The sequence below is a fragment of the Bombus impatiens genome, unplaced genomic scaffold (genome assembly GCF_000188095.3).
Source record: "Bombus impatiens unplaced genomic scaffold, BIMP_2.2 scf_0197, whole genome shotgun sequence".
NCBI classification, from domain to species: Eukaryota; Metazoa; Arthropoda; class Insecta; order Hymenoptera; family Apidae; genus Bombus; species Bombus impatiens.
Window position 1 is genome coordinate 523819 of NT_176616.1, and position 25673 is coordinate 549491.

At 45.6% G+C, this 25673-nt stretch overlaps 1 protein-coding gene across 4 annotated transcripts in view; it reads right to left on the reverse strand.

The window, feature by feature from the left end:
- LOC100741134 (serine/threonine-protein phosphatase 4 regulatory subunit 1) overlaps positions 1–25673 on the reverse strand; it is a 158280-nt gene that overhangs the window by 117066 nt on the left and 15541 nt on the right. Inside the window, exons 1-2 of one of the 4 annotated variants that reach the window (XM_024366077.2) lie at positions 24474–25350; positions 16429–16585 (exon numbers count right to left, since the gene is read on the reverse strand). In XM_024366077.2, the coding sequence (XP_024221845.1) occupies positions 16429–16583 (155 nt within the window). In that variant the 5' untranslated portion in view covers positions 16584–16585; positions 24474–25350. Of the gene's footprint in view, positions 1–16428; positions 16586–16878; positions 17103–24473; positions 25351–25673 lie in introns of those variants that run through there. The other 3 variants (XM_012382886.3, XM_012382885.3, XM_012382884.3) reach the window with 3 other exon arrangements.

Genomic DNA, 25673 nt, shown 5'->3' on the forward strand with positions numbered 1-25673 from the left:
TGGCGGGTAGCACCCCGCAGTGGAACACGCGCGGGGATGGAGGCGATCCAGCAAGAAAAAGGTGCACAATGCTACGAAATCACTTCATCGAAAGCCTCGGCAGATGCTACCACGAGGTGTGCACGTTGTGTTGTGCAGGCTCGGAGAAAGGGAGCGAGCGCCGTGCATCTCCTGCCTCTTTTTTTACTCTCTTTCGTCCTTCCCCTCTCTTTCTGTGGCACACGCTTGCGGCTGGAAACCGGGGAAAAAATGCATTAATTTCCCTGCGCTGATAGACCCAAACAGATGTCCACCGGGAGAGGGACACGATTCACCTTCTGCGCCGCACGTGCCACTTTCTTTCGATACTTTCCGCTCCGAGCAAGATATACGCCTCGTAAGCTCGAGGTAAGTATACGTAAGTGGGTATATCGTGATTTTACGTAACACGAAATGTCCGATGGTAGGACGCAGAAAACCTCAGGATACGCCTGGAGAATGTTAATCTTCGTTTAATCGAGCCCTGCTTCTGGGACCAAGACTGGTTTGAAAACTGCTCGCCAGGGTTGGCGGATTACCACGACGCACAATGGTCTCATTAAAATAGGAATGCAGTTCCTATGACACAAAGTACGTGGCCGGTTACTTAACGCGATAAGGACAACCATGCCCGAAATCGTCGTTGATGATACGTGATTCGCGTTCGATCGATCTCGTTTAAGCGTAAAGTGCCATTTCACGCAGGAAGCAACCGTCGGTTTACTACGCGTGCAATTATCATTTTATTCTCGTTTCACTACGATCTCGGGCGAACAGCTGTCAGTTTCGCTTGCGCGACGCGATCGATCGATCGATTGCGCGATATTCATGAGTTTCGCAATGAAATAACTGTTAAGGAAAGTGCAAGCGAATCTAGGCGCGCGTACTTTTGTAATGGTCAATGAGCATCGTTAAATGCGATCAGAGTGTTTACGCTTCGAGCTTCGATAAGCGTGACATATGTTCCCCAAAGAGAATAAATTACGACGAGGGTAAATGAAAACCCACTTATGAATCGTAATACTACAACCTGTGCCTTAGACGTTTGTTAAAATTATCTTCGATCGAAAGATTTCTGAATAAACAAACGCTTCGTTTTTCATTCGACAACTGCACCGTACGAGGTAATCTTTGCGCGACACGGTGCAAGATGCATTTTACGATGCTCTAGTGATAGAACGAGTTGCGAACGTACAAGTGCCATGTTTTCACAATGAGAAGCTCCGATCGAACGATTTGAAAGGAAGAATGAAAGGACAAGCGCCTCGTTTTTGGAGCAACTGCACGATATAAAGTAATCTTCGGATGATCTTCATCGACCAAAAGCAATCTCGAAGAGAACAAGGGCTCTATTTTCCAGAAGCAACTACCGATCGTTGAACTTGGAAACTCCGCCCAAAATTCTTTTGTTCACTTTCTGCATTAAGCGAAACGACGATCGATTTTCCCCAAATAGAATGCTTTTCCATAAAATCCATATTTACAGATCTCATAGCCCAGCTGTACAAACGATCGGAATCGTTGTACTCTTACGATGAAAGCTGACCTGCAGGTTGGACGAAGCCGACCCCTGGCTGTAGCGCGTCGTCGTTTGCACGAAATAATGTCCGGATCCCCCTGACTGTGGAGAAAGGGTTTGGGACCGCGACGTCTGTTTCGCTTGAATTATATACATGTGCGTATCGAGGAAGAAGAAGGAACGGCGACGGAGGGCCGAAGCGAGGCAGATTCGAGTAAAAATCTACGGTGGAAGGGCAACACGAGGGGAGGGAGAGGAGGAGGTCGAGGGCCTAAAGGAAACACATGCCAGGAAGGCTCGTGCCACGACGATCTAAGCCGTATCTCGTGAGGTTGCAGCTGCCCTGCACCACCGCCGCAAATTGCCTCTCCCTCCCCCCTTAAGCCCCTTTCCCGACCTCTCCTCTTTCACCAGCACCCTTGTTGGCTCTGCACGATAGTCGGGGCACGAAGTCGAAGAACTTGGAATAGAGGGGTCTGGCTTCTTTAAAGCGAGCCGGCGAACCAACGAATTGTACGTTCATATTTACGAACACACAGGGCCAAAACTTATTCTTTTTCTTCTTCTCCTCCTCCTTCTTCTTCTTCTTCTTTCGCTTTCCATCCAACTCTGGGTTCTGTGACTCGAAACTTTCCGTGCCACTGTGGGGCCCCGGATGCGCGTCGAGATATAGCGAGACGAAGCGCTCGGGTGCCACCGTCGCGTCGTCTCGCGAAAGTGGGGATGAGGCCGCTTCGAGGAAGGGTACGAGAGAGGGGCCCATTGGGTCCTGGCGCGGCGTGCTTCGCACCTGGAGCCTCGCAAAGTACGCAGAAACGTTGGCTCGTGTTTGATCCTGTCGACGTGGAAGGACACGCGGCTCCGGCAAGCGTGAAAGTTCCAAAATTAAGAGTGCAAGATGGTGATTAGGAGATTATCGGCGTGATAACGCTCATCCTGACAGACTCTGATGTCTTTCTTAAATATGATGATATGTATTAAAAGAAGGAAGAAATTATTAATGTATTCCTAGTGGCGAAGCGAAGCGAGACGTAATGAATGAGGAGATAGCAAGAAGCCAGACCAGTGACGAAACGAAATATTCATGAAATCAGTCTGTTTGGCTAGAAAATCAATTAAGGGTACCACGCGTATGGTGCGCAACGAGGACCCCGTGGCGTTGATATATTTTGGCAACAGGGCAACAAATTCGATGGGTGGGAAGGAGAAAGAAAACGCGCGAGAGCAAGAGAGGCACCAGCGGGCCACGGCTGGCTGGACAAATTCGATCGTTGTCGGCCGTTTGACGGCTATTGGGCAGAGAGATATATTCAGTTACCAGGTTTAACACGAGACGCGCGTCGTAACACGATAACTGGTCGCTCTTTCGTGTTCCCCTAAGAGGCCACAGAGGCAAGGAGCGCTAACGACGACTCTTTCGTATGATCAAATTTTCGACTATCGAATATTCATCGACCAACGGAAAGAGGGGACCCAGGACGGTTCCTTTTGTACGGATCAAGTCGACGAATTTTGTGTCCTCTCTTTCCCTGTGTCAGCCACGGTGCCACGAACAAATCACACAGGCACACCGCTCCGAGATTGGAGCCGCTTTATTGGCCTAGGCGGTTCACCTGTTAATCGAACTCGGAATATTTTAACGAAATTCAATGGAAGGATGATCGCGATAACGTCGAACAATGCACACTCGAGCCTCGAGGTGTCCTAGAAACCGAACTTAAGCCCCGAAGTTTACTCGATCGCCTTTATTCCTCGGAACTCTTCTCTCTATCTACGGGAATGGCTCTCGAAGAGTACTTTACGCCTGTTGTTCGCCCTTCTTACAGGATCGTCTGCCGTCGTGAGCGAGCAGGAGGCATACTGTACCACCCTAACCTTTCTTTCTGTCGCCTTTTTCCTTTCTTTCTTTCGCTTTGGTGTCTGAACGGTGGTAGAAGTAGCCGCGGGTTATTGCCGGGCCGATGTCATTTTCTCTCGTTGGCGAAAGGCTTGAGGGAGAAAAGCGGGTGGCAGGAAGAGGCGAAGGAAGGCTAGAAGTGACTGCGGAGAAACACTTAGTCGGTGACGCGTTTAATGTACGTCAAAGGGCTGTCGTTGTCGTCATCGGGGCTTCTAGTACTTCGTCGCTATTTAACGTTGTCCCTGCCGTTCAAGATGCCCTGAACGAGATAACCGATGAAAAACGCCGGCCTTAACAGCCGAGGAGACTCGGCGACGAAGAGCAACGAGGAGGAGATGTCTCTCGACGGAACGTCATCGACCCCCGATCCCCTCCCCCTCCGCAACCCCTTTTCTTCGTCGTACAGAGACAGTAGGGTAAAAGGACACGGGCGGCGCAGCAGGATTAAAAGGATCGGCAATGGACGCTGTCGCGATGGTCCTTTGACCACCCTCGACGTATTTAAACGAGCCATCGACCCGGCGTGCGTCTGTGTTCCGTTGGCGGAACGTGTATACGCGCACCCTCCTGTCCGAACACGTTCTGACGGCTGCTCTTTCCTCTCGACTATATACGCGCCTATACCACACATATTCACCAGTGTATCCGTCGAACGAGGTTTGGTTTTCAAGTCGCAAGAAGAAAAGGATACGTGTCCTTCGAAACATATACTGCCAGATAAAGTAGAATTGCGTAACTCCGCACGAAGGAGATATGTTCGTCAAAAAATAAGGTCGCGTATCTTTGAATCTTTTCAAATGCATTGCCGGGATACGCGTATCCGAGTCTCTCGAGCCGGCTCCTTCTCTGTACCAGATATTTCCGCCCTGACTATTTTACCCTGGATTGCTCCGGTTCCGTGAACACGTAGTTTCATGCAACTTTATGCGCATTGCTCGGTTATATTTATGTCATGATTCGCGCTTTGCATGTCCGCGGAAGCGAATGGATGCAGCGCAACGAGCTCGCCTCTTGTATTAAACCGCTAACAAAGAAGGGCTTTATTAGGAATGCTAACGCGTTCTTTCTTCCTTCTCTCTCTTCATCTCCTCTTTCTATTCTCATGCTCGTCATTAGCGACTTATTAACCTGCGTATTAATGCCCGGCATTTAAAGCAATCAAGCGTGCTCCGTTTCAAAAGAACGATCCACTTTGCTGGATGGACGGTTTCCTGGGATAATATACCATCTGTCAATTTCCTCGGAGACGGTTTCGAGGAATTAACGCGAGGATTTACTCGCTGGCGCCTCTGGACGGGAATCTGTTGCCAGAATCTGCTCTTTTATTCGCCTCGATGAGACGGCGCAACGAAATATCCACTCGAGAAGGAATTGTTCGGACGAAAGAGACACGGTGGCTGCGCGAATTTCTCTCTTTCGCCACAGTATCCGCGCCGGAGGTGAACGGAGAAAATCGGAAGCGTTGCCGCGAGAACGCCCTTCGAAATGGTCGTTACCGGGGCCCTGCTGATTATCTAAGGGCGGACGTCATTTCCGCGTGGGCGTATGCCTTCGGGGGTCAAAGAGAGCACGCGGGTCCCCGCGCACACCCCCTTTCTGCTATTTCGGGATTAGACTCGTCCATTGCCAGACTCGACAGCTGGGGTAGATTTTTGAAATTCCAGCTGCTGCCTATTTCCTACGGTCTTCCGGTGGAATTTCATCGATCTGTTTCTCCACATTGTTGGCCGAGACGCCAGCTCGGCCAGACAGGGTGAAACGAACTTTAATTCGCACGCGAGACAATGTTTCCACTCGATACATGGCGAGGCAAGAGGGTTGGGTCGATTTCGATCCAGCTTTTATCGGACCGTTTACGCGGAAGCCGATCGATAGCGGAAATATTTAATGTCAAATGTGATAAACGACAGGGTTCGCGCTAGGTATTCCACTCTACCAGTAGTATTTATCGTCAAACGTTTTGGTCATGGCGCCGTTTCTATGGAAAAGCGTAACTTTCTACGAGTGTCGCGTGTACTTACGTCGAACGTGGTTTTCATTCATTAAATTATCTAATCAACCCGACAATCGATTTCGTTTACGAGATCCCGATATAACATATCTTACTCGCTCCTTTTTTTTATCGTCACTTACACAAATTATCTTATGAATCGTGGGTATTCTGCGTCAGGTATCATGCGTCAGCTAATATACGTCACTGTAGCGATACATAATACCAAGAATTAATAGTTCTGAAAATTTCATATACAAAATGAGTCGACAGAAACGATGATCTAAGGTAACTCATTGTCTACTCATCGCATTTAAATATATCAAACTCTGGCAAATACTCTACCATTGCCTTCACCAAGTATTCTGACTTTCCCCTGAAACATTAATCACCGAAATTTCCTTTGCCTATTCTTCGCTGCTGCAAACTGCTCGGCCGGGGCACGGCGAACGACGAAATAAATAAGGAACGCGCGACGCCTGGTCCGAAAATGGAACAACAAAAACGTTCGATAATCACAGGTTTGCCGAGCGACTAGAGTACATATGTAGCAGAAAGCTGATGTCTGTGGGCATCGGTCGTCGATCGCTACAGCATATATTTTTTCATCCAGTCGGTCGATGGGCGCCCCTGAAGCGGGACCCAGAGGGTGCATCGGAATCGTAGAGGTCCGAGGGTAACAAACGCGAGTAAAATGGATAAAGGCTACACCTGGCCTCCGGATGGTCGATGGCGGCACGCGCTTCTCTCTCTCTCTCTCACTCACTCACTCACTCACTCGTTCTCTCCGTGCAGATAGGTCTCGTTTTCCCCCCCGAATGTACACACCTGCCCCTCACCGACACGCATGCACGTCGCTATGACTGTGCGCGCAGCGAGGGTCGTAAATGCACACGGATTACTCCCGGCGATGCCAGTGGTATGGAGGATAGAAAGAGAAAGTGGACGAAGCAGAGTGAGAAAGGGGAAAGAGGGGAGGCTACGACGCAACTAGAACATAGTTAGCCCGCTGCGATTCCGACATGTTATTTCCTAGGATGGTAGACAGAGGAGGCTGTCTGACTCGAGTCGAGGTCCTTTGACCGGTGAATAAACTTTGCGCGAAGAAAAGGGTGCTCAACGAGCTTACTTATGTATACGACGCATTAATGCCGACCAACCACCGTACCGGTTCAACTTGCCGCGGGATGACGAAATAACCGTAAATCTTGATAATCGATTTTTGTATCCGGAGCGCAGTATTTTTGCAGAATTTAATGGAGAATTTTTGGAGATCTGTTCTAGTTACAGATATCGGTAGATTCGATGCGTGTGTTAAGCTTTTTAGAAAGAAACGATGGACGAAACCTTACGATTCATCGTCATTGCAAGTACCACCGGTATCTAGGATGTTTCATGATATTTGTTTAACGTCTGAATTCAATTTCATACGCATTGTCGATGGTAAACTTCTTCGTAACAATGTCAAAAGTTTCGTCGAAATGTCCTAGTTTACAGAAGGGATGAAAGTTCCTCGTATACAGAATCCTGCAGCTAGTTTACGATTATGACTTGAGCAAGTCTTTCGAAACTTTTATCAAACATCTGTGACAAACTATAGAAACAATTACTGTTTCCAGACATCGTAACGTCTAACAAACAAAGTATACACATGGTGAAAGAGCGAGTCTCTTTGATTCTTCATCTACGTAGGACACAACAGCGTGATTGCAAGTAACTTTCAGCCGCGAGATCGTCGTGACGACAGTAGAGAGGCGGCGAAGCGAGAGGATGAAGGGACCTAGAGAAGCCTAAGAGCCGGCTGCTGCCAGCAACGATACCGTTTCTCGTGGTTGTTTCTCCGATGCATAGCCTCTCTGTGTTTGCGGCCCTCTGCTTCGCCAACTTTGCCATTCCAACGATGCGCCCTTAATCCCTTTTCCGTTGGCGCGTCACCGAAGAAGTTGACGTTTACGCCCCTTTGAAACTTGCCGCCTGGAAACTTAGCCGCTCCGTAACGAGGCGCCGACGATATCGTCGACTCGACGGAAACATTTTCGAAATTGCACGGAAGGCCAGAAAGTCGCGAGAGGCACGCGACGAACTATCCAGATGGACGTGGCGAGGTCGTGGAGAAGGACGGCGAGAAGGAAACGGGCAAAAAACGCGAGATTAACGGGTTCGAATCGTCCAATTAATTTCAGAGAAACGCGCAAATAGCGAGAGCCGCCAATAAGCGGGGAGTTACAAAGGTAAACGAGCTTTGTAGGAACGTGACCGCGCAAGAGGGAAGTTACACGTGTAATGCCGCCCCCTGATGACGTTGATGGTGGCGATGGTGGTGGTTCGTTTGTTCGGCTGTAACATGGACGGACTTTTCTTCGTGAAGCGCAAAGCTCCGATAGCGATGCAACGAAATGCGTCCCTCGCGCCACGGAACAGCAGGCTGCGGGGGAAATTGGTGGAGGACCGCATTATTAAAAGTTTCCATGCTGGGCGTGGACCTGATCGCTCTCTTTCTCTCGCTCTCGTTCGTGTTCTCTCTCCTCTAGCACTCTGCTCGCTGCGTCGTGTGACAGCTCTCGAGTTTTCGACTTTGGAACGGCGTTCTCGCTAGAGCAGCTCCTAATGAAGCGAGGGACCCTTTAATGACCATTTTCCGTGGCAGATGCTGCAATATCGTGACGTAAATCGATCGCGTAACTATATGGGCAAACCGTCGAATACGATGACGACATTTCGTGACGACGACTAGGAAAGGGAAGAAGAAACGGGAAACCAAGGAAACGTAGAACGACGCGCGCAGAAAGAGACGAAATAAGACGGGCAGATGGTCATAGGGCGAAGGGCACGTGCCCTAGACACCGGCTTTACGATTTCATTATTTCTTTTTTCTTCTGAACGACGACGTAGATAATTAGAGATCCTCGTAGCCGATAAGGTGTCCCACACACGCGTACGCCTCCTCTTTCTCTTTTCCTTTTCTCTCCTTTCTCCTCCCCTTTATCTTTTTTCCTTTTCTGACCAACGGTTATTACGATACTCGGTATCGATCTGACCCTTCCACAGGAACAACGTTGTATCGACGCAATTCGAACTCCCTTCTTTACCAGGAATTACTTATCTTGCTCTATTTATGCCGAGTTCTTGGTTACTTCCGTTCTCGTGGTCCCGCTGACGTTTAAATTGATAAATAAATGACGCCGCTCGAAACGAAAAACGGAATCGTTAAGCGTTTAACGATCGCCCGTGATAAACTGATGTCTTTAAATTTATCTTGTTGGACGTTCGTCTTGGTTGGGGAATGATCGCTCTGCGCCTTTTTTCTTTGTCCGTAGAATCGATGATCTTTTCCGTATTCTATTGTATTTATCTATTTTAGTTTGATTTTAGTCTGGAAAAGTCGGTCTTGGTTTTAGATAGTTTGCGAATGTAAAGCAAAAGTAAAACTAAACTTACAGGTAGCCAGCTACAATACATTCAAGTATATCAATTCTTTGGAGTTGGTTCCTTGACAGTAATGTCGAAACTAATAAATATATTCTATTCCGTATATCAATATATTCTATATATATTGTTTCTGCTTCTCTCTGTGATCTTTTATAAGTGTAATAAATTAAATATAAGATAATTCCGGTAGTTAGCGAAGATTACCCTATATGTTAATTAACGAAAAATATTTTATACGTAACGATATGTCGGAAAAGAAGAATCAAACTTTTTCGTCCAAGGCCTCGTTTTCGAGAAAATAAAGTTGAAAATTCGGCGAGTACACGTCCATTTAACAAATTCTTCATGGACTGTGTTCGATATGGCTGCCAACTGACGAAACCTATCTGAAACTCGATTTTTTTCGAAAACGATACGTGATACGGAAAAATTGTATTTTACATTTTCGACTTACATTTGTTTGTAGAATAATTTTCCGTGAATAATCTCCTGGTGTTAATCAAGTACGTGTAGTGACATAGTCACGCTGTTTCCTCGAAACAATCTCGAATGAAAAAACTTTATTTGTTAAATTCTTTGAGCGAAGAATAATTCCTTATCTTTATCGCGTGTCCTGGAACGCATTGTATATCGAGTTTTTATATTGAAACTATGAGAAACGTCAATCCGTTCATTTTAATATCCAATATTTATATTATATTGACGTCACCATTGTCGGCATCGATTCTCACATTTCATTGTATTTCACTGTTTGCGTTCGAATATTTTTTAAATTCGTCAATATTTGCCTTTCGCGTTGCATGTGTACATACATGTTCATGGATTTTGTTCCGTATAAAGTGAACTTGAATTTCAATATCCATAACCGAGGGAGTATAAGTTTCTTCGATGTATGTAGATCGAGTTTACGTCTTACATCACTTTGAGAAAGTCTGTGCTTAATCGCGGTTTAGATACACACCTCAGGTTTCGGAAAAAGACTATCAGGAACGAAAACGATTCGCATGGATGCAATAAAGGAGTTTATCACAGAGCAACGATACGATGATTATTCCCTAGGCGTGCGCCGCTCGAGCACGACTTTCAATCGCGACCTAAGACGATCGATTCGTTTACCCTGCATTATTCTCGAATCATAGTTTTGATGAAAACAAGTTACGTCGCTCCCTCGAATATCGCGAATTAACTTACTTTTCACCTTTCCAAGAGTAGAACAATTCTCACGATAGATTTTCTAACTTCTACGTAAGATTTTGAATCATTTAGCAAGGGTATAGCGATAACGATCGATCAACGAGTTCGCACATACGAGGCAAGAAAGCACGACAGAGTGAACAGCTACGTGACGCGATCCTTAAACTGATCAAAGTGCACACGTAGATCGGTGTAACGTCGCGCAATATGATGCAATCGCTTCGTTATTACAAGCATGGCCGTGCAGTATCTTTCGAAATCTATGATTTTCTAGTAATTTATTCGTTCGATAAATTCCTTAGATTTTGCAGTGCATTCCACAACGAGGAATGCTTTTTGGATGATAGGCGCGGTGTCCCACTGACCGTAATAGCTGATACGGCTATTTTTCAAGCGGTCGAAACCGAATCACGAAATTACCTGGACGTAAATCGAAATCGCAAATACCCGTGGTAATACCCTAATCCCGGTATATTGGTCTCCCTCTCCGTTCTACCTATGCCGTGTGCGTCTGTTTGTCTGTCTGTCTGACTCTACGTGTACGTGTGTTCGCGTGTATATGCAGGATTCACGTATTGAAAGCCAGAGCGAACAGCGTCGAACGATGAAAAAGCGGAGAACGACAATCGGAAAATTGTGCCATCTGGTCGAAGGCTGCGTTCACACCGAACAATGTCCGCATTATCTGTTCTCCGCAACGGTGGAAGAGGCATGACGTGGCAAATGCTTGGCACACCAGACAAATCGACTAGTCATTGAATGACTGCGCTTCGAATGGCGAACCCAGTTCCACCGAACAGGAAAAATTCCGGGGAAATGCGATTATTACTGTCCGCACGAAATCGCTGCCGTTATTCGCTCTCCCGCACGTGTGGTCGCAACTGCTGCGGGTTTTACAAAAACGATATTATCCTAATATCGTGGGTAAACGAAATTCTTGTAATCTTTGTAAAAGACTGTGTCGAAGTTGATGTCGTGCGGGGCTAAGGACTATGTTGAAATTTTAATTTTAAAATATAATTGTTCCTATGTATTTGATCTCTTCAGAGATGAATTTGTTAAGCTCATAAGAGAAGAATTGTTTCGTAACTTGTAGGAAGAATAATATTCATGTATTTAGACATTCGATGCTACGAATGACTATTCGCGAAATGATTTCATTTTTTGCAGTCGTATTTCTTCTCTTTTCTTCCTCTGCTGCAATAGTTTCTTCATTTACGTTCCCTTCTTATCTTCCTCCACCTCTTCTTTCCTTACTTCTTCACTCACTTTTTGCTTTTCGTCCTTCCTACTCTTACACACTTCTTTTATTTTATTCCTTTCTTACTTCCTTCTTAACCTTCCATTCTCTCCATCCAACGCTACATCATCTTCCCTCATCTTTTCCCTTTTTCCCCACCCCTTCTCATAACGACTTAATCTGTTACGTAACAGCTACTATTCTTTGGCAAGGTTTACACAAAAAATTGTTTAAAGCTATTTATAAAAGGATTTTATATTTACAGTTGCCACTAAAAGTATCTGCATATATCTGTATTATCCTATGAAACACTTTTTTATCAAGTTCTACGTTTCATTTTCATAGCGTCAAGCTTTCATAGTCGTATAAAACTACCGCTAAATGATACAAAATTTAATATACTTGTAGCTATATTAATTACCATATAGATGCTATACTTAAAGCGGGGACTTTTAGGCAAATTCTTTTTTTCGAGAATATAATTCAAGAAACAAAGCAAGTACTACAGAAAGCACTACTATACTTTGCATATTCCATGTGTTTAATCATACTACGCACATTCTGCGTACTCTCGCAGTTTTAAATTTCTTTCAATAAATCAACGGTGTGCAAATACTTTTACTTGTAGCCACTGAATCCATATAAACCGGGAATAAGAAAGCAACGCGAAAATTTGTGGAAATAACATAACCGGTTAATCGGCTGGTCTCGACGGGCCATGTCGTCAACGAGTTCGTCGTCGTCTAGACTTGTTGCAGACGTGACCTAAGGTCCGGATTAATTTTAGCAGTATTTTGTTTCGACCGCGTCTCGCGTTGTACGCGACGAGAGAGCCGAAGAACCCATTGGCTCGTCCGGAACACGTCGGTATTCCAGAATATTTCGCACGTGCACCGCGCAAGCCAGGCTCTGCTTCGCGGAAACGCATCATGGCGCCAGAAGCATCGACCGCGAGGCCGTGGTTTCCGCCCGACCGTTTTCCTCGTTCGTTAAAATTCCCACGTGCCACGCCAACGAGGAGAAACAGTAGTCGGGTCAAAAAGAGGTTTTCCAACTTTGTTTAAACTTTCACGGCGTAACTATACGAGCAATATCTGAACTATGCACGAGCATAACAACGATGGTAGAACGTTCGCGCTTCTCGCGGGCGAGATATCTTTCCACTGATCTTATTATAGAATAAACTTGTGATCGAATCGAGTTAACGACGTGTTAAATTATGATTTCCAGCGGACCGTTGCGTATTCATAAGCCTAATGATTAATATCTACGAAACTAGCCGGTGCAAAAATAACAATACACATAAATTGGTAAGAGAGTTCGAGAATCGCATACCGTAGCTGTACTCTGAAAGAAGTTTTATTCAACGAGCGTCGTAGACTTGTTGGTCACAAAGAATCATTGTCATAGTATCAGAACAATGACATGTCTAACGAAACGTACGAAATTTGTACCTCTGAATGTATCGTGAACGTATTGCGAGACGATTTAGCGCAAAATTACAATGAAGTATCTCATTTTGCCAAAATTCTCAGTGATACGTTTTTAAATTGTATCGTATGAAATTGTAAAATATTTTGTCACGGAATGCTTCTTTCTCGGATACTGTCTTCCTTCGCAGTTGGACGATACAGAGTCCTCTTCGCATCGGCACAGATTATTGATGCAATAGAATCGTTCATAGATCCTCTAATTGAGCAGCTTATTTTGTAACGAACAGAATTACGTTAATTTGCTGAACGATCGACGCATGCCAGATAAACAAAGCGTTTCTCTATCGAAAGATACGATCGTTCCGCAAAGAACGAACTTTCTAATTGCACCTGAAATCCCGTGAGCACGTTGTCGCCGGTAGCTGGTAATCGGAAACCATGCAAGAGCGCGCACGGTTACGAAACACGCTTTTAATTACATGGTCTGGGTGATCTTGGCACCTGTGAAACGGTGAAACGGTTCACCAGGGAAACCTGCGTACGCCTTACGAGACTTTCGACGATGACCAGTACGCTTGCGATACTCGTCGATGACAATCCTTCTAACGTATTTACATTCTCGTATTAATTGGACAACGCGGCATACATATTACGCGTGGAAATACACTTCACCAGACTAAATGTCGAATAATCGTACGGATGTACGATAAAACGCGTTGCACTCGTTCTTTTCACAAGGAACAGATCGCACGGGTCGATTCGGAAAGAGCTGGGAATTATGTTCTGCGCGGTCAGATCAAGATCAAGTTGAATCGGAGCAGGGTAAGAAATACGACGCGCAATACCGATACTACGTTCCTTTCTTCCGTTGCGGCTCGTATCGCGCTCACACGCGCCATGCCGCCTGCATAAATCAGTTGTGTCAATTAAGAAGTTCGAAATCATTGCAAAATCGTGACGCCCTGTGAATATATCGTTCGAACGACCGATGACGATGAGCCTTCGAGAGTTGTTAGTTATGCTCGGTGAAGGAAATGGGCGATTAGAGGTCGGGAATTAACCTTTGTTCTACGCTAACGCTCGAAACCGAATCCTTCTTTGGTGCACATGTCGAAGTAACTTTTGTTAATAGGGAGAAGATACATGCGTGAACATTTAAATGCTACTACTAATCCTTTATAGTTATGACATTATATGTGTAATCGAAAATGAAAATAGTTCCATGTCACACAGAACGTGTGCATCTAAGAATATTCGATAATTGTACTTGTTGTTGGTATATAAATTGAGTGCTCTTTACTTCCTTGTTATTCTATTATAAATCTGTTATATCATTGGCATCGTATTTTTAATTCAGAATCGAAGTGCAGATAAGTGAATTCAACATGCGAAAAGTTCGTTCGATCGAGTACTAAGAAAAATTTCGTTCGTGTAAGCGGAGTTTTATTACAAAAGATGAAAAAATCTGTTACAATTTCCCAATAAATGTAACAAGTAGCTGGTCTAATACATATGTCTAACAGTGTACGTGTTTTGTAGTAAACGAATTAAGAACATCGATCATCTTGTCGCGTTAGAAGATCGGAATTGCAAAGACAGTGACAATTGTTCGTGTGTTCCCGCGATGTTGAATCGACATCAGATTTTTATGTACGGTCTATTTCACTCATAGGTAAACCGACTCGACGTGCGTTCCAAAGTTCGCTCATCCGAAACGTTGGCAGGGAAAGAGAGAAATAGATGAGGCAAGAGAGCCAGCGAGATCGTAGAAGAGCATAGGAGAAGAAAGGAAAGGGAAGAAGCAAAGGAACGAGAAAGGAGAGAGAGAGGCGAATGACGTTGACCTCAAACGAGGCGCCCGGCAGTTGGACGGTGCAGGAAGGGAGGACGCGACGCCGCGCGCCGCGACGCTGACGCACCGTGTATATTTGGCTAGGGTCCGCCACGTCCGATCGTAGTAGTTCTTTCCGCGGTAGATAATCTCGAGTGACTGCTATCCTCGATATCCTCTAGGTCATATTGTTCCGATTTTAAACCTCCATTTCATGGTCTCTATTTTTTCACCTAACTGTCTCGTCAGTCACCGATAACACCTCTAATTTTCTAGTATTTTCAAACGTATCATCTTTGTCCACTATTATTAACTCGTCTGATGTTTATCGTTTCGCCGTTGTGAAACTTCCAATTTTGGCGTCGCTCTAGTTTTTTTTAAATACCAATGGACCGGTTAACTTTGAAATAGTAAAAATTCGAAGGGACACAGATTTTTTATTTACAAATGCTTTTTTTTTCGTCGTCTAGATTCGTATGGAATTAGTCATTCTGGTCGTTCGTCAGCTTGAGTTCGCGTCACGAAGACTATAAACGAGTCATGGTACGGACTTATTAGGTCAAAAGTATGGCTCAGATGTTTCATAGAATCTAAGAATTTCAAAATTGGTTGAAAAATATCTGATCCTGGAACACTTTTCGCTAGAAAATTTATCGAGATAAGGGTCGTTGCTACTTGTATCCGTAACATTAATTTTAATTAATAATCAGCGATCTTCTCGCTGGTGATAAAGATGATCTGTAACGAATGCAATCGAGTTTTTTCCTTTTACCAAAATAGCCGATTTTATCTTCAGGTAGCGTTTTCAAGCGCGAGCAAACTGAAGTGGATGCAAAACGAGAGGGGCGGGAAAACGTCGGGGCAAGCGTCTCGGAGCCAAAAGTTCGGGGTGACTGTAAAGAGTAGAGAAAAGTCGAGGGGGTTGGTAAGCAACGCGAGGATTCGTTGTACGCAGAAGAAACAGCAACCGTCGACTACCGGCGCTTCGAGAATTTATGGACGAGCCCTTCTTTCTCTTACTCTCTCTCTCTCCTCTCTCTCTCTCTCTCTCTCGTCGGGTACCGCGTATCCGGCCGGTGCGGTGCTCAGAAAAAGCGAAACCTGCACGAGAGGACTTCGGCGTTACATTGTGTAGCGGCAGTCGCCGATCCTCCGAAAGAGATTTCCTTTTTCTCCGTATGGAAATGAGCAGGCATTTCTTTCATCACGGCCTTATTCAATGTCTGCTTGCGCGTACATCATATTTTCCTCTTACCCTTTGCCGATGTTCTACATACTCCAATGTTTCAACAATTTCGCCATCTCCATCCCTTAAACATCGTTCCTCCATCCCGTTCCATCGTTCCTTTCATTTCGCGGAGACGTCGAGAGGTTCTTCAAAGGGCGGATAGTTACATTTTCTTGCCATGTTTCGCGTAACGCGCGGAAATTCGTTTTGTCTCGCGTTTTGATGATATTTCACGCCGGCACGGAGTCAGGGAAATTCGAAAATGTTCGTAAATAATTTCGAGTGAGCGACACAAATGTAAGGCAGAACGTTTGAAAGAGATTTCAACTTGCTGTACGATTCAGACGGTACGCTAAAAATATTAAGAGACAGCACGCTTGTTCGATGTGTATGCAAACGAATTTTCATTCGTTTTCGCTCTTTCATGCAAACGACACCGACGAGCAAGCTCTGTGTTTTATAACGAGTTCACTTCGTTCTTATCATACGGTCACACTCTTCAATTTTTCCGTATATGTGCAGGCTATTGGTTTATAAGCGCAGATTTATCCAGATATATCAACATCGAGATAGATTCACAAGCAAATTAACGACTGGAATGTACTTGTTGTGACAGTTAGAGGTGGTAGAAAGAGAGGAAACTCACCGTGTGAAGCTTGCGTCCGACGCTACGTACTGTTGCAATTTGAGAAGAAGTTCGTCCCTTCCACCTTCGTCGCCACTTCCTCCAACATTGCAAATACCGGTCCCAGTAGGACTTAGAGTATAATTAACGTCATCGCAGTCTTCGTCGATCCCCATTGCTGTACAAACCGAAATGTAATAATATTTAATCAAAGAGGAAGTAAAAAGGTAAAACTTATTTCGACTTGCTATACGTTATTGTAACTTAGAAAAATAAAAGAAAATATTCCTGCCTGTTTCGTTACGTATCTTAACATATTAAAGACGATTTATCATTTTTCCAGCGAATTTACGTTATTGAATTTGAATTTTTATCTTTTGTCTAGATTTTAGAATTTTAAGAATTTCCAAGCAATTCAATTATATATTTATATAAATATAAATTATATATTTTTTTTAAATCAATCTATACCTTTTCACGTGTTTCTGATTTATATAATCCTTATGCAGCGGCACATGAGTAGAGGACAAGTGAAATCATGTTGTTGTTTTGCCTCGGAGTATCAAGATCGTTAAGACACATGTAATGTAAGAATAAATAGACTCTGAGCAAAACAATGTCGCCGTTACGCGCAACCGTCGAACGAAGACGAATTTGAATTTTCCGACTCTCTCCCGACCAGAATAAATGAACCGACGCAACCGAAAAGAGTAGTATCTACGAGTATCTTTCTGTTTTTGACAAGTATCTAGCGAGCATTTATCGAGTATTAATTAGCAATTTTACTTTGCGATTTACACTGTGTACGAGCGACTCAGCGAATATAGCCTGTATATCTACTTATTATTTTTAAATATATTCGACGGTTGCGACAACAAGCAATAACATCTAATAAATCTCACGGTCAAACATCCTATATACCAGTCCTCTACACTTACGTAACGTACTTCTTATAATAATGCGTTTTTTGTTTTGCATAGTTCTTACAATTATGCTTCGTCGGAACAGTATAACTTACTCTGTTTACCTACGTGTTTCAATGACGTTACATTTGCACAACTTTCGTCCCTTATTGATAAACAGATTAAAAAATAAAAGAAAAGAAAACGAAAATATGTCAACAGTTGTACAGTTACGTAAATTGCTAAACGATATTAAGATAAGTGGCTCGAAGGAATATGACGACAAATAATGTTATTCGAACCGGTTCGCTCGAATTCAGCCGGTTCGTTGCACCGATCGTGAACATTCGTTTCTCTGTATTTCTGCTGAGACAATTTCCCTGTATCCACGGCTATCGCGCACACGATAGAAGGTTGCCCGTGTGTAACTAGCGTGTCCGTAACGACTCGTGACAAAGAACGAGATAGAGATTCAAAGGAGAAGGCAGCAGGGATAACCGGACGCTTTAAACGGAGCAGTTCCTGCTTCCAAGTCTGCTTTCCACCGTCCCCTTGTGTTCGCCTTCCTCCGCCTCCCTACATTTCTTCCATTTCCCTCCGCGTGTCTCGTATTTTCTACTAACGCGAATTTCCTCCGATTTCTCTCTTTTTTCCCACTGGCCGGGGGGAGAGCGGAGGGGGGATGGGGAGGTCGGTTCAGCCATGTTATTTCGTCATCGCGCGGAAAACTCCGCTGAATTTTAGAGGCTAGGAAGAGCATACAAAGGAAGAAAGAAGGAGGGAAAAGCAAGAAGAAGAAAAAGACACGGTGTCGTTTCTTACAAACGAACGAATGAGACCCCAAGTATGCACGTTTCCGTACGCGATGAGGTGAGAGGATTTTTTTCCGCGTCTTTCTCACCAGCGGGCTTCTTAAGGTCATAAAGAATTATTTTAATTCTCCGCCAGGTCTAATTCCATTCCGTTTCGACGAAGCAAAATTAATTTTGCCCCGGTTTTTACGCTTCTCGGGACAGCATGAGAATTACCTCCGTCTCAGCAGCAAAACGATAATTTATAGGAGATTCGCGGATCTCGTGGTCTCCCTCGAGATACTTTTCTCAGCATTCTTAGCAGGCATTGGAGGGGAACGGAGTAGAGGATAGGAAATGAGAGAGAAAAGGAAGAGGAGACAGTGGAAGGAAGAGATTGTACTCGATGGTTCGGCCACTCCTGCGGCGCACGAGCCACGTTGGATGCAAGAAGATGGAAGCAAAAGGAGCGAAAGAGGAAGGTAATAGGTACATAAAGAAGGCAGATAGATGGGAATGGAAGGAGAGAAGCGTGGAACGAGAGCAACATATCGATCTCACGAGACTTCCGTCTGTCCGATTCTAGGCTCTCTTTTATCGTAACGCTCGATCGGATCGACCGTTCCGCCGACGAGCCCTTCTATCTGAAACAAGCGCCCACCCTCTTTTCTCCTGCTCTCTCTCTTCTCGAGACCACCCTTTCTCGTCGTCCGGCCTAGTACAGCCCCCTCTATCGGCCTTCTGGCATCACCGTGTGGGAGGTAGGGGCTGGGCTCCAGAAACTCATTTGAATCACGTGCAACGACGAGTCAAGTGCAGCCGTACTACGCGTTTACGCCGACGTATATACGCGCGCTACTATGTAGTTACTAACGATCTCCTTTTTCTCCCTTTCTCTCCCCCCCCCCTCTCTCTCTCTGCCAAGTTTCGCATTCGCTCGTCCTTAGCCTCGCGATTCCGGCTATTTATTGATCTCAACATCCGTAACCGTGTCGTCGTGCCGCGTGTTTCATGTTCGTCTCAACCTTCGAGTCCTTTTTTTCTCTCGTCCCTTATTTTCCCCACTTTCCCTTACTTTTTCACCCGTCTTACAGCAATATCGGACAGAGTATCGGATCCCTTGCTTCCGAAACCTATTATTCACGCGTTCTCGTTTCTTTTCATTCTTCTTCTGTCGTTCGCATTTGATACCGTTTCCACCGTATTTCGTCGGTTGTCTGCCCTTCGAAATTTCTCTTTATTCGACCGTTCGTTCGTAATGGATATCAGGATTGGGCGGCAAACGACGACGAGCGCGATTACGAGGGGTGCCGACGCTACGGGGATGAAGATGGTGGAGCAAAGGACGAGAGATGGAGACAGATAGTGGGAGGGGGTGAGAAATAGAAGGAATGGGAGGAGAAAGAGAAAGAGAGAGTGTGGAGAGAGCAGAGGGGCGTGGCAAGATGAATGATCGCAAGACGCGGGAGTATTGATCCCGGGGACTGTGCTCTGACTGTTTCTCTCTTTCTCTCCACATCCCTCTCTCACTTCGGCATATATACGCGCGTCCTCCCCTTTCCCGTTCTCTTCTCCACCGTGTTCCTCCGTGGTCGTTCTATCTCTCTTTACTTCTCTTTCGCTCGCTGTCGGAGTTTCGCACCCCTATACCGGGTGGCGCACCGGTTAGGTTCAGGGTCATGCGTGCACCCCTTTCGCCTGTGTGTCGGCTCCTTCCTTCCTTCCTTCCTTCCTTTTGCGAAGGGAGAGAGCCTGCTCCGGCCTGGATCGAAGTCGAAGAACCCAGAGAGGAGAGATCGTTTGCTCTCTCCCTCTCTTCCTTTCTCTCACCCCGATACAAGGCAAACGGTCGCCGACCAGTTCTACCACTGTGAGAGAGATCAACGACATTTTCGGCGCCCAACGTACCCCTGGTGTGCGTGTCGCGTTGCCACGCCGCCGTGGCCCCTGCCAGAAAGGATAAATCCTGATCTCTTGGACGTCGGTATAATGAACCTTCTCCTTGTAAGCTCCGCGCACCCTTTACCCTTCACCCTCCCGAAAACCATCCGACGAGGAAGATACGATGACAACGACGACAACGACGACGACGACGACGACAACGGGACCCACATTCGACGTTGGAACGATCTCGATACAACTAGAGCGGCATACACCGTGCGTTCGAATCGGCAACGAGCACACGGTCGCGCTGGAAACCTGTATCCGTTTATCGCGCGTAGCAGCGCACACCGAGGTCGGAGTGCCTCGTTACTGGTGCCGCTAATCTAGTATTTGCAGAACATTACGCGCGCGTCTGAGAACGTTCGATTGTGGCGACGCGGTTCGTGGAAATGCGCCAACCTTTAAAACGTATTCCATATACGCCGCGTTCGTTACATTAATTTCACCTTGGCTACGTGTCTGAATTAACGACGAGCCGGAGCATCCGATGGCCGTCACGATCGGCGGGACAATTTGCACCCTGTGCAGGACGTGCGTCTCATGATTTCGCGCAGTGGAATAAATGGAAGGATTTTCTCTTATCGACCGACAGATCGTCGCGGAACGACGATGAATCGTCGATTGTTCGTCACGGATCCTTTGAATTCCCTGAGTTCGGGGTCACACGGTCGTGAAACGAACGTCGTTTCGAGTTATCTTTCGTTTGCGGCAAGCCGACTCGTCCGTTGGAATAGAAAATATCGTGAAATCGTGGAATCGGCGTACACGGTCGATTAACCGGGCGCCAGCCGACAATATTAATAACCGAAGCACGGTTGGTGCACTGGAAGCGAGTCTCGACCGACGTGACAGTCCCGCGAAAAGTAATTACCGGCTCTCTTGTTCTGCGAGCTTAATATGACGGAACGACCGTCTGAAATAACATTCTGCATGCTGGTCGACGCTAGTTTTTCTTTTTTAAAAGCTTCCAGGATTAAAATGTTCTTTTCACGGTCGTTACCGTCCGACCAACCGAGACCCTTGTAATACTTTGTACGAACTTCTAATTACTCCAACCGTGACACGCTGTCGTACGATCGCCTACCTGAGAAAAATAATTCTTTCCTGCTATTTTCATTTAATATTTATATCGGTTCTGTGAACCTGGTTAATCGTCGAGCATCGGAAATTAACGCGCTACCAACCTGTACACGCAAGGTACACGCAGTGAAGGACGGCACCCCGGGAACACCGAGCAACGTTTTACGTAATTAGTAGCAATTTCTGTGCGCAACGCCTCGAGCAGGAGTGTAATCAGGAAGGCAGTGTGGCGAGTGTGTTCGCCTTCCGTTATAAGCAGCGCATGAAATGCGATGGGAGAACCACCACAATATATCGTAATAACAGGTGGTACGACAACTGACGTAATGATAGGTTTAACGACTAGAGCACACCGATCGGAAAGCGAAAGTTTTCTTTTGAAATTTTCCGTGATGTTTCACACTCGATGTGCATGCTTCCAACGCCGGTATGTCTAACATTTACAGACCATTGACGAATCGCCGTGACGCGCGAGACGAAGAAAGAGAGGGAAGACTACTATACCATTTACCAGATCGATTCCCGCACAGGAAACGTAAATCTCTACGCTGGGGATATCTAGAGAAACGACTCGGTAATGCAGGTGAGCGCACTGAGCGAACCACCAACTTGTACCGCTTATGATTTATAATTCATGCACCGTGTAAGGTGAGCTTCGACGCGATCCAACGACCCTCGGTTAAAGACGTTAATGAGAAGCGTGTGCCACTGCCGCTCGTGAAGAAGGGAAACTTCCCTAAGTAGGTTACCGATATAAGAGTTATCCACACTTGTCCGATACTATTCGATGGTGGACGCGTTTCCATTCAACATACTGCTTATCGGAAAATAGTAAGATCATAGAAAGAGGAAGGATCGGGCGGGGGAAATTGATATTGTTATTTCTTGAAATTATAAAATTGACAACCGCGAAACGCTGGTGAAAAGCAGGTAAGAGAGAATCTCGTTAAATTCCAATTAATTAAGGCGAATCGAATTGAATGTTTCTACGGTTGATATCTGAGTAGGTCTGCGCACGATATCGGTAGTGGATGACGTCAAGCGCGTCAGTTTCTCACGATTCCCCGATGGATGTTCCCGATCGGATAATCGAATTTCTCGGTGACGTCTACGCACGACCGGAATAGCCGTCGAAAGATAGAGACAGCATCTATTCGCGAGGCACACCTTTCGATGAATATTTATACGATTATTTTCAAAGATTGACTGTGGATAGATTTAAAATAAGTCGGTCACAGATGCGATAACGATACACGCAGCCTCTCGTATCGATACATGCAATTATATAACGCTCATTTTCCGACGCTCGTTAAAATAACGTGACCGTTAATGGTCACGTGGAACGCGGTGAAACAATGAGCAGGATTAACGCTCGGTGTCCTAGAACAGCGAAAAGATTTATTGGAACGAACGTACGTGTCCGTGACAATCGTACGATCGTTACGCGGTATTCTATACATAGTTCGCGAAATTTCTTAATTACGTTAACGAACGACAACGGTATTCAAGGTAAAAGCGGAAGAAAGCGATTAAGCATGCGTTTGGCGTATATTTGGACCGCCTAACGATAATATATACGCGCTATCAGAGTAACCGTCAGGTTTCCGTTTACGTCGCGGTATAATTACTGCTTTGTAGATATAACGATGAGTCTGTAACATTGGAATCAGAGCCTCCGCAGCCGGAGAAATAGGATAAACAACGAAAAGGTCAAAAGGGTGTGTAAGTCTGCCTACTATACGCTTGGTATTTACGACGCTAACAAAAAAAAAAAAGAAGAAAAAAGGAAAAGAAACAAAAAGAGAGCAAAGAAAACGAGAAACAAATAAGCAAAGTCGAGGAGAGAAAAAATGGATAAAAAGTTTGAATTTAGTGGTAACGAATTCTCTCGTTTTCTCGCGCTTAACGAGGACCCAATTAGCTTCAATTTTTTGGCAAAGTAGCTTTCCCCGTAATCGAGCCTTGTGACCACGAAAGATTTCACAGCGGCTCCTCCACTTTCTTTTTCTCTCTTCTTGAAACTCTGTTTTATCGTCGAGTTCCCCGTGTGAAAATCAGCAATAGGAGCAAACAGACGTTACGTTTTTCGTTTCGCCCTTTCGAGACACGCAATTAGAAGAAAGGGGCGGAGAAAATTCGTACGCGGTTTCCCCCCGATACGTTCTCTCCCTGCTATCGAAGATATTTCTCTTCCTTACGAACCAATCCCCGTCATGCAATCGTAAAACGTTGGGAAACGAACAACGAAAGAAAGAAGGAAAACCGTAAGTCTTCGAGATAGATCAATAACAAACCATTACGAGCTATCTTTCTCTCCCTCTTGCGACTGCTTTCTCGTCGAGGCTTCAAAGCGACCAAGTGCAGAGAGAAGTTGCTCGGTCGCTTCAACCCTTGAATCAATCCTCTTGCTAATTATCGTTGTCTCGCGCGGAAGAAAAAAGAAAGAAAAACGAAAGGAAAGTGGCACGACAAAGCGGACAGATCGATAAATCAAGGGGGGAGAGAGAGAGAGAGCATCTTCTTGGCGGACTATCCGGCTCGGGACGGGAAACAAAAGGAATCGACAGGTTTTTCCCTTTCGCCACACCTAAAACATCGTCCACCGCGAAATAACCCATTTCGTTCGGCCGGCGACTGATTGTTTAACCCCTTTTCCGGTACGTTTTACATCGATTTTCCTCGGTTTCGCCCTCCCGACCTTTTTTCCTTGTTCGCTTCTCTTCTCTCGCTCCCGGAGGCGTTTCATTAGCCGCGACGAGAACATTTGTTTTTGTCGATGTTTCGCGGTAGCTTGTCGCTTTTTATTTTTCTTCCTCCACTTTCTTTCTGTCTTTCTCGCTCCTCTCGCTATCCACCACACCATGCACATTCTCTCTCACCGATTTTCGCTCCTCTTTTCACGCGTACCTATCCCCACCGAGAGTAAAAAAACGGTAACGAGTCGTATTTCGACCACTTACTCGATTAATCGACCGGCTGTTATGAAAGCGCAGGTAAACTTTGTTTTTACTTTAATCTCCTCTATAATTTCTGTTACTCGTGCAGAAATATCGCGGTTATTGCGCAACCGTGGGTCGATCACCAATTTCTTATAGCAATTGGATTTTTACACGTATGTACATATATGGAATATGTGGCAAATAGTGACGCGAGTTACAGTAGCAAGAACGATTCATCGATTCGTGTGTACAGTGATGCACGTTTGACGCGTACTTTTCGATTCTCTACGGTGTTATATAATCTCGCTATAGGCGATTCGGCATAGCACATCCGTGTGGCGTTTTACGTTTCTTATTTCAAAGTGGAAAACTACGAGTTTAATTTCTTTACTCGAGTAATATTCGCTCACCTTTCCGATCCTGTGAAACAACCTGACGATTTCTTCATGTATCCACGTGTCATTGCAGGCATCCTCACTATAAACATCGTTGCGTCAGTTTTTCGAGAGAAAAGACCGCGCACTCGCGTCAATCACACGTCTGTCCCTCGTAAAGTAACACAATCCGATTATCACAAGGTACGAAACTACAGGCAAGAGAGATGCTGCTGGCGTAGTCACGACAGCCTGCGATTTCTCTATGCGAAATCTCTTTTATTATCCTGGTTTCGCAGCATTTTCACCGTCGTTCCTTCGTTCGTTTCTCTAGTCTCTGCGTCTCGTCGAAAAGAGCTACGATCGCATTATGGACGATAGAAAATGGTTACTGGCCGTCGAGATGGATCCTTACGCCGGCATTTTATGACATCCTTCGGGCGAAACGGCCATGCGTGGCCGGCGAGATCCTCGCCACCTTTTCCGCGTTTAAGGCTGCGTTACAATGCCATTTTCCGCTCGCTCCAAAAATAAAACCAACCATACTTTTCCGCCTCTTTTCCACGCGTCTCGTTTTTTCCTTACCGTAACGCATCGGAATTTCCACGATGCGTCACGTACTCGGAGATTTTTTCACACTCTACTATATCAAAGCTCTTAAAGCGTGCGTTATTGTATACAAATTCTTTCGTTTGTACGTTCGTCGTATTCGACGAATCTCTTCCTCGTACAAACCGTGTGCCAAAAATTACTTTCAAAATCAACCGAAATTATCCGAATTCCGTCGTTCACATCGTGCGGGGTTCCTCGATGTCCGACTAGCATGCCACTTTTTCACTTATCCGTTCCTCGTCTGTGTACCAGTGTCAGCCTCTCGATCGTCCAACTCCGTCACAGCGAAGAACTCGCGAACAACGTGATTCATCGACGATCCGACGAGATAACCGCACGAAGGAAGCAGCATCCTTGTTCTCGCGTTCTCCAACGCCCCCCACGGAATAAAAAAAGGGGCGCCGCAGCGGGAACGCCTTGGCGAATCGCTCGATCGTTTCGACGTGAACGTCGACACTGTTTCACGGTCGGCGCGACTCTCACCGTGTCGATCGCGATCGTGGAAAAAAGCCAAGGTGGATCGGGAATGAAAAGTTTTACAGCAAGAACGCGGCTCGTCGACTGATAAATCCGCATTTAGTGTAGCGGCCTCACGTACACGCCGGGCTCTTGCCGGCTCCACCA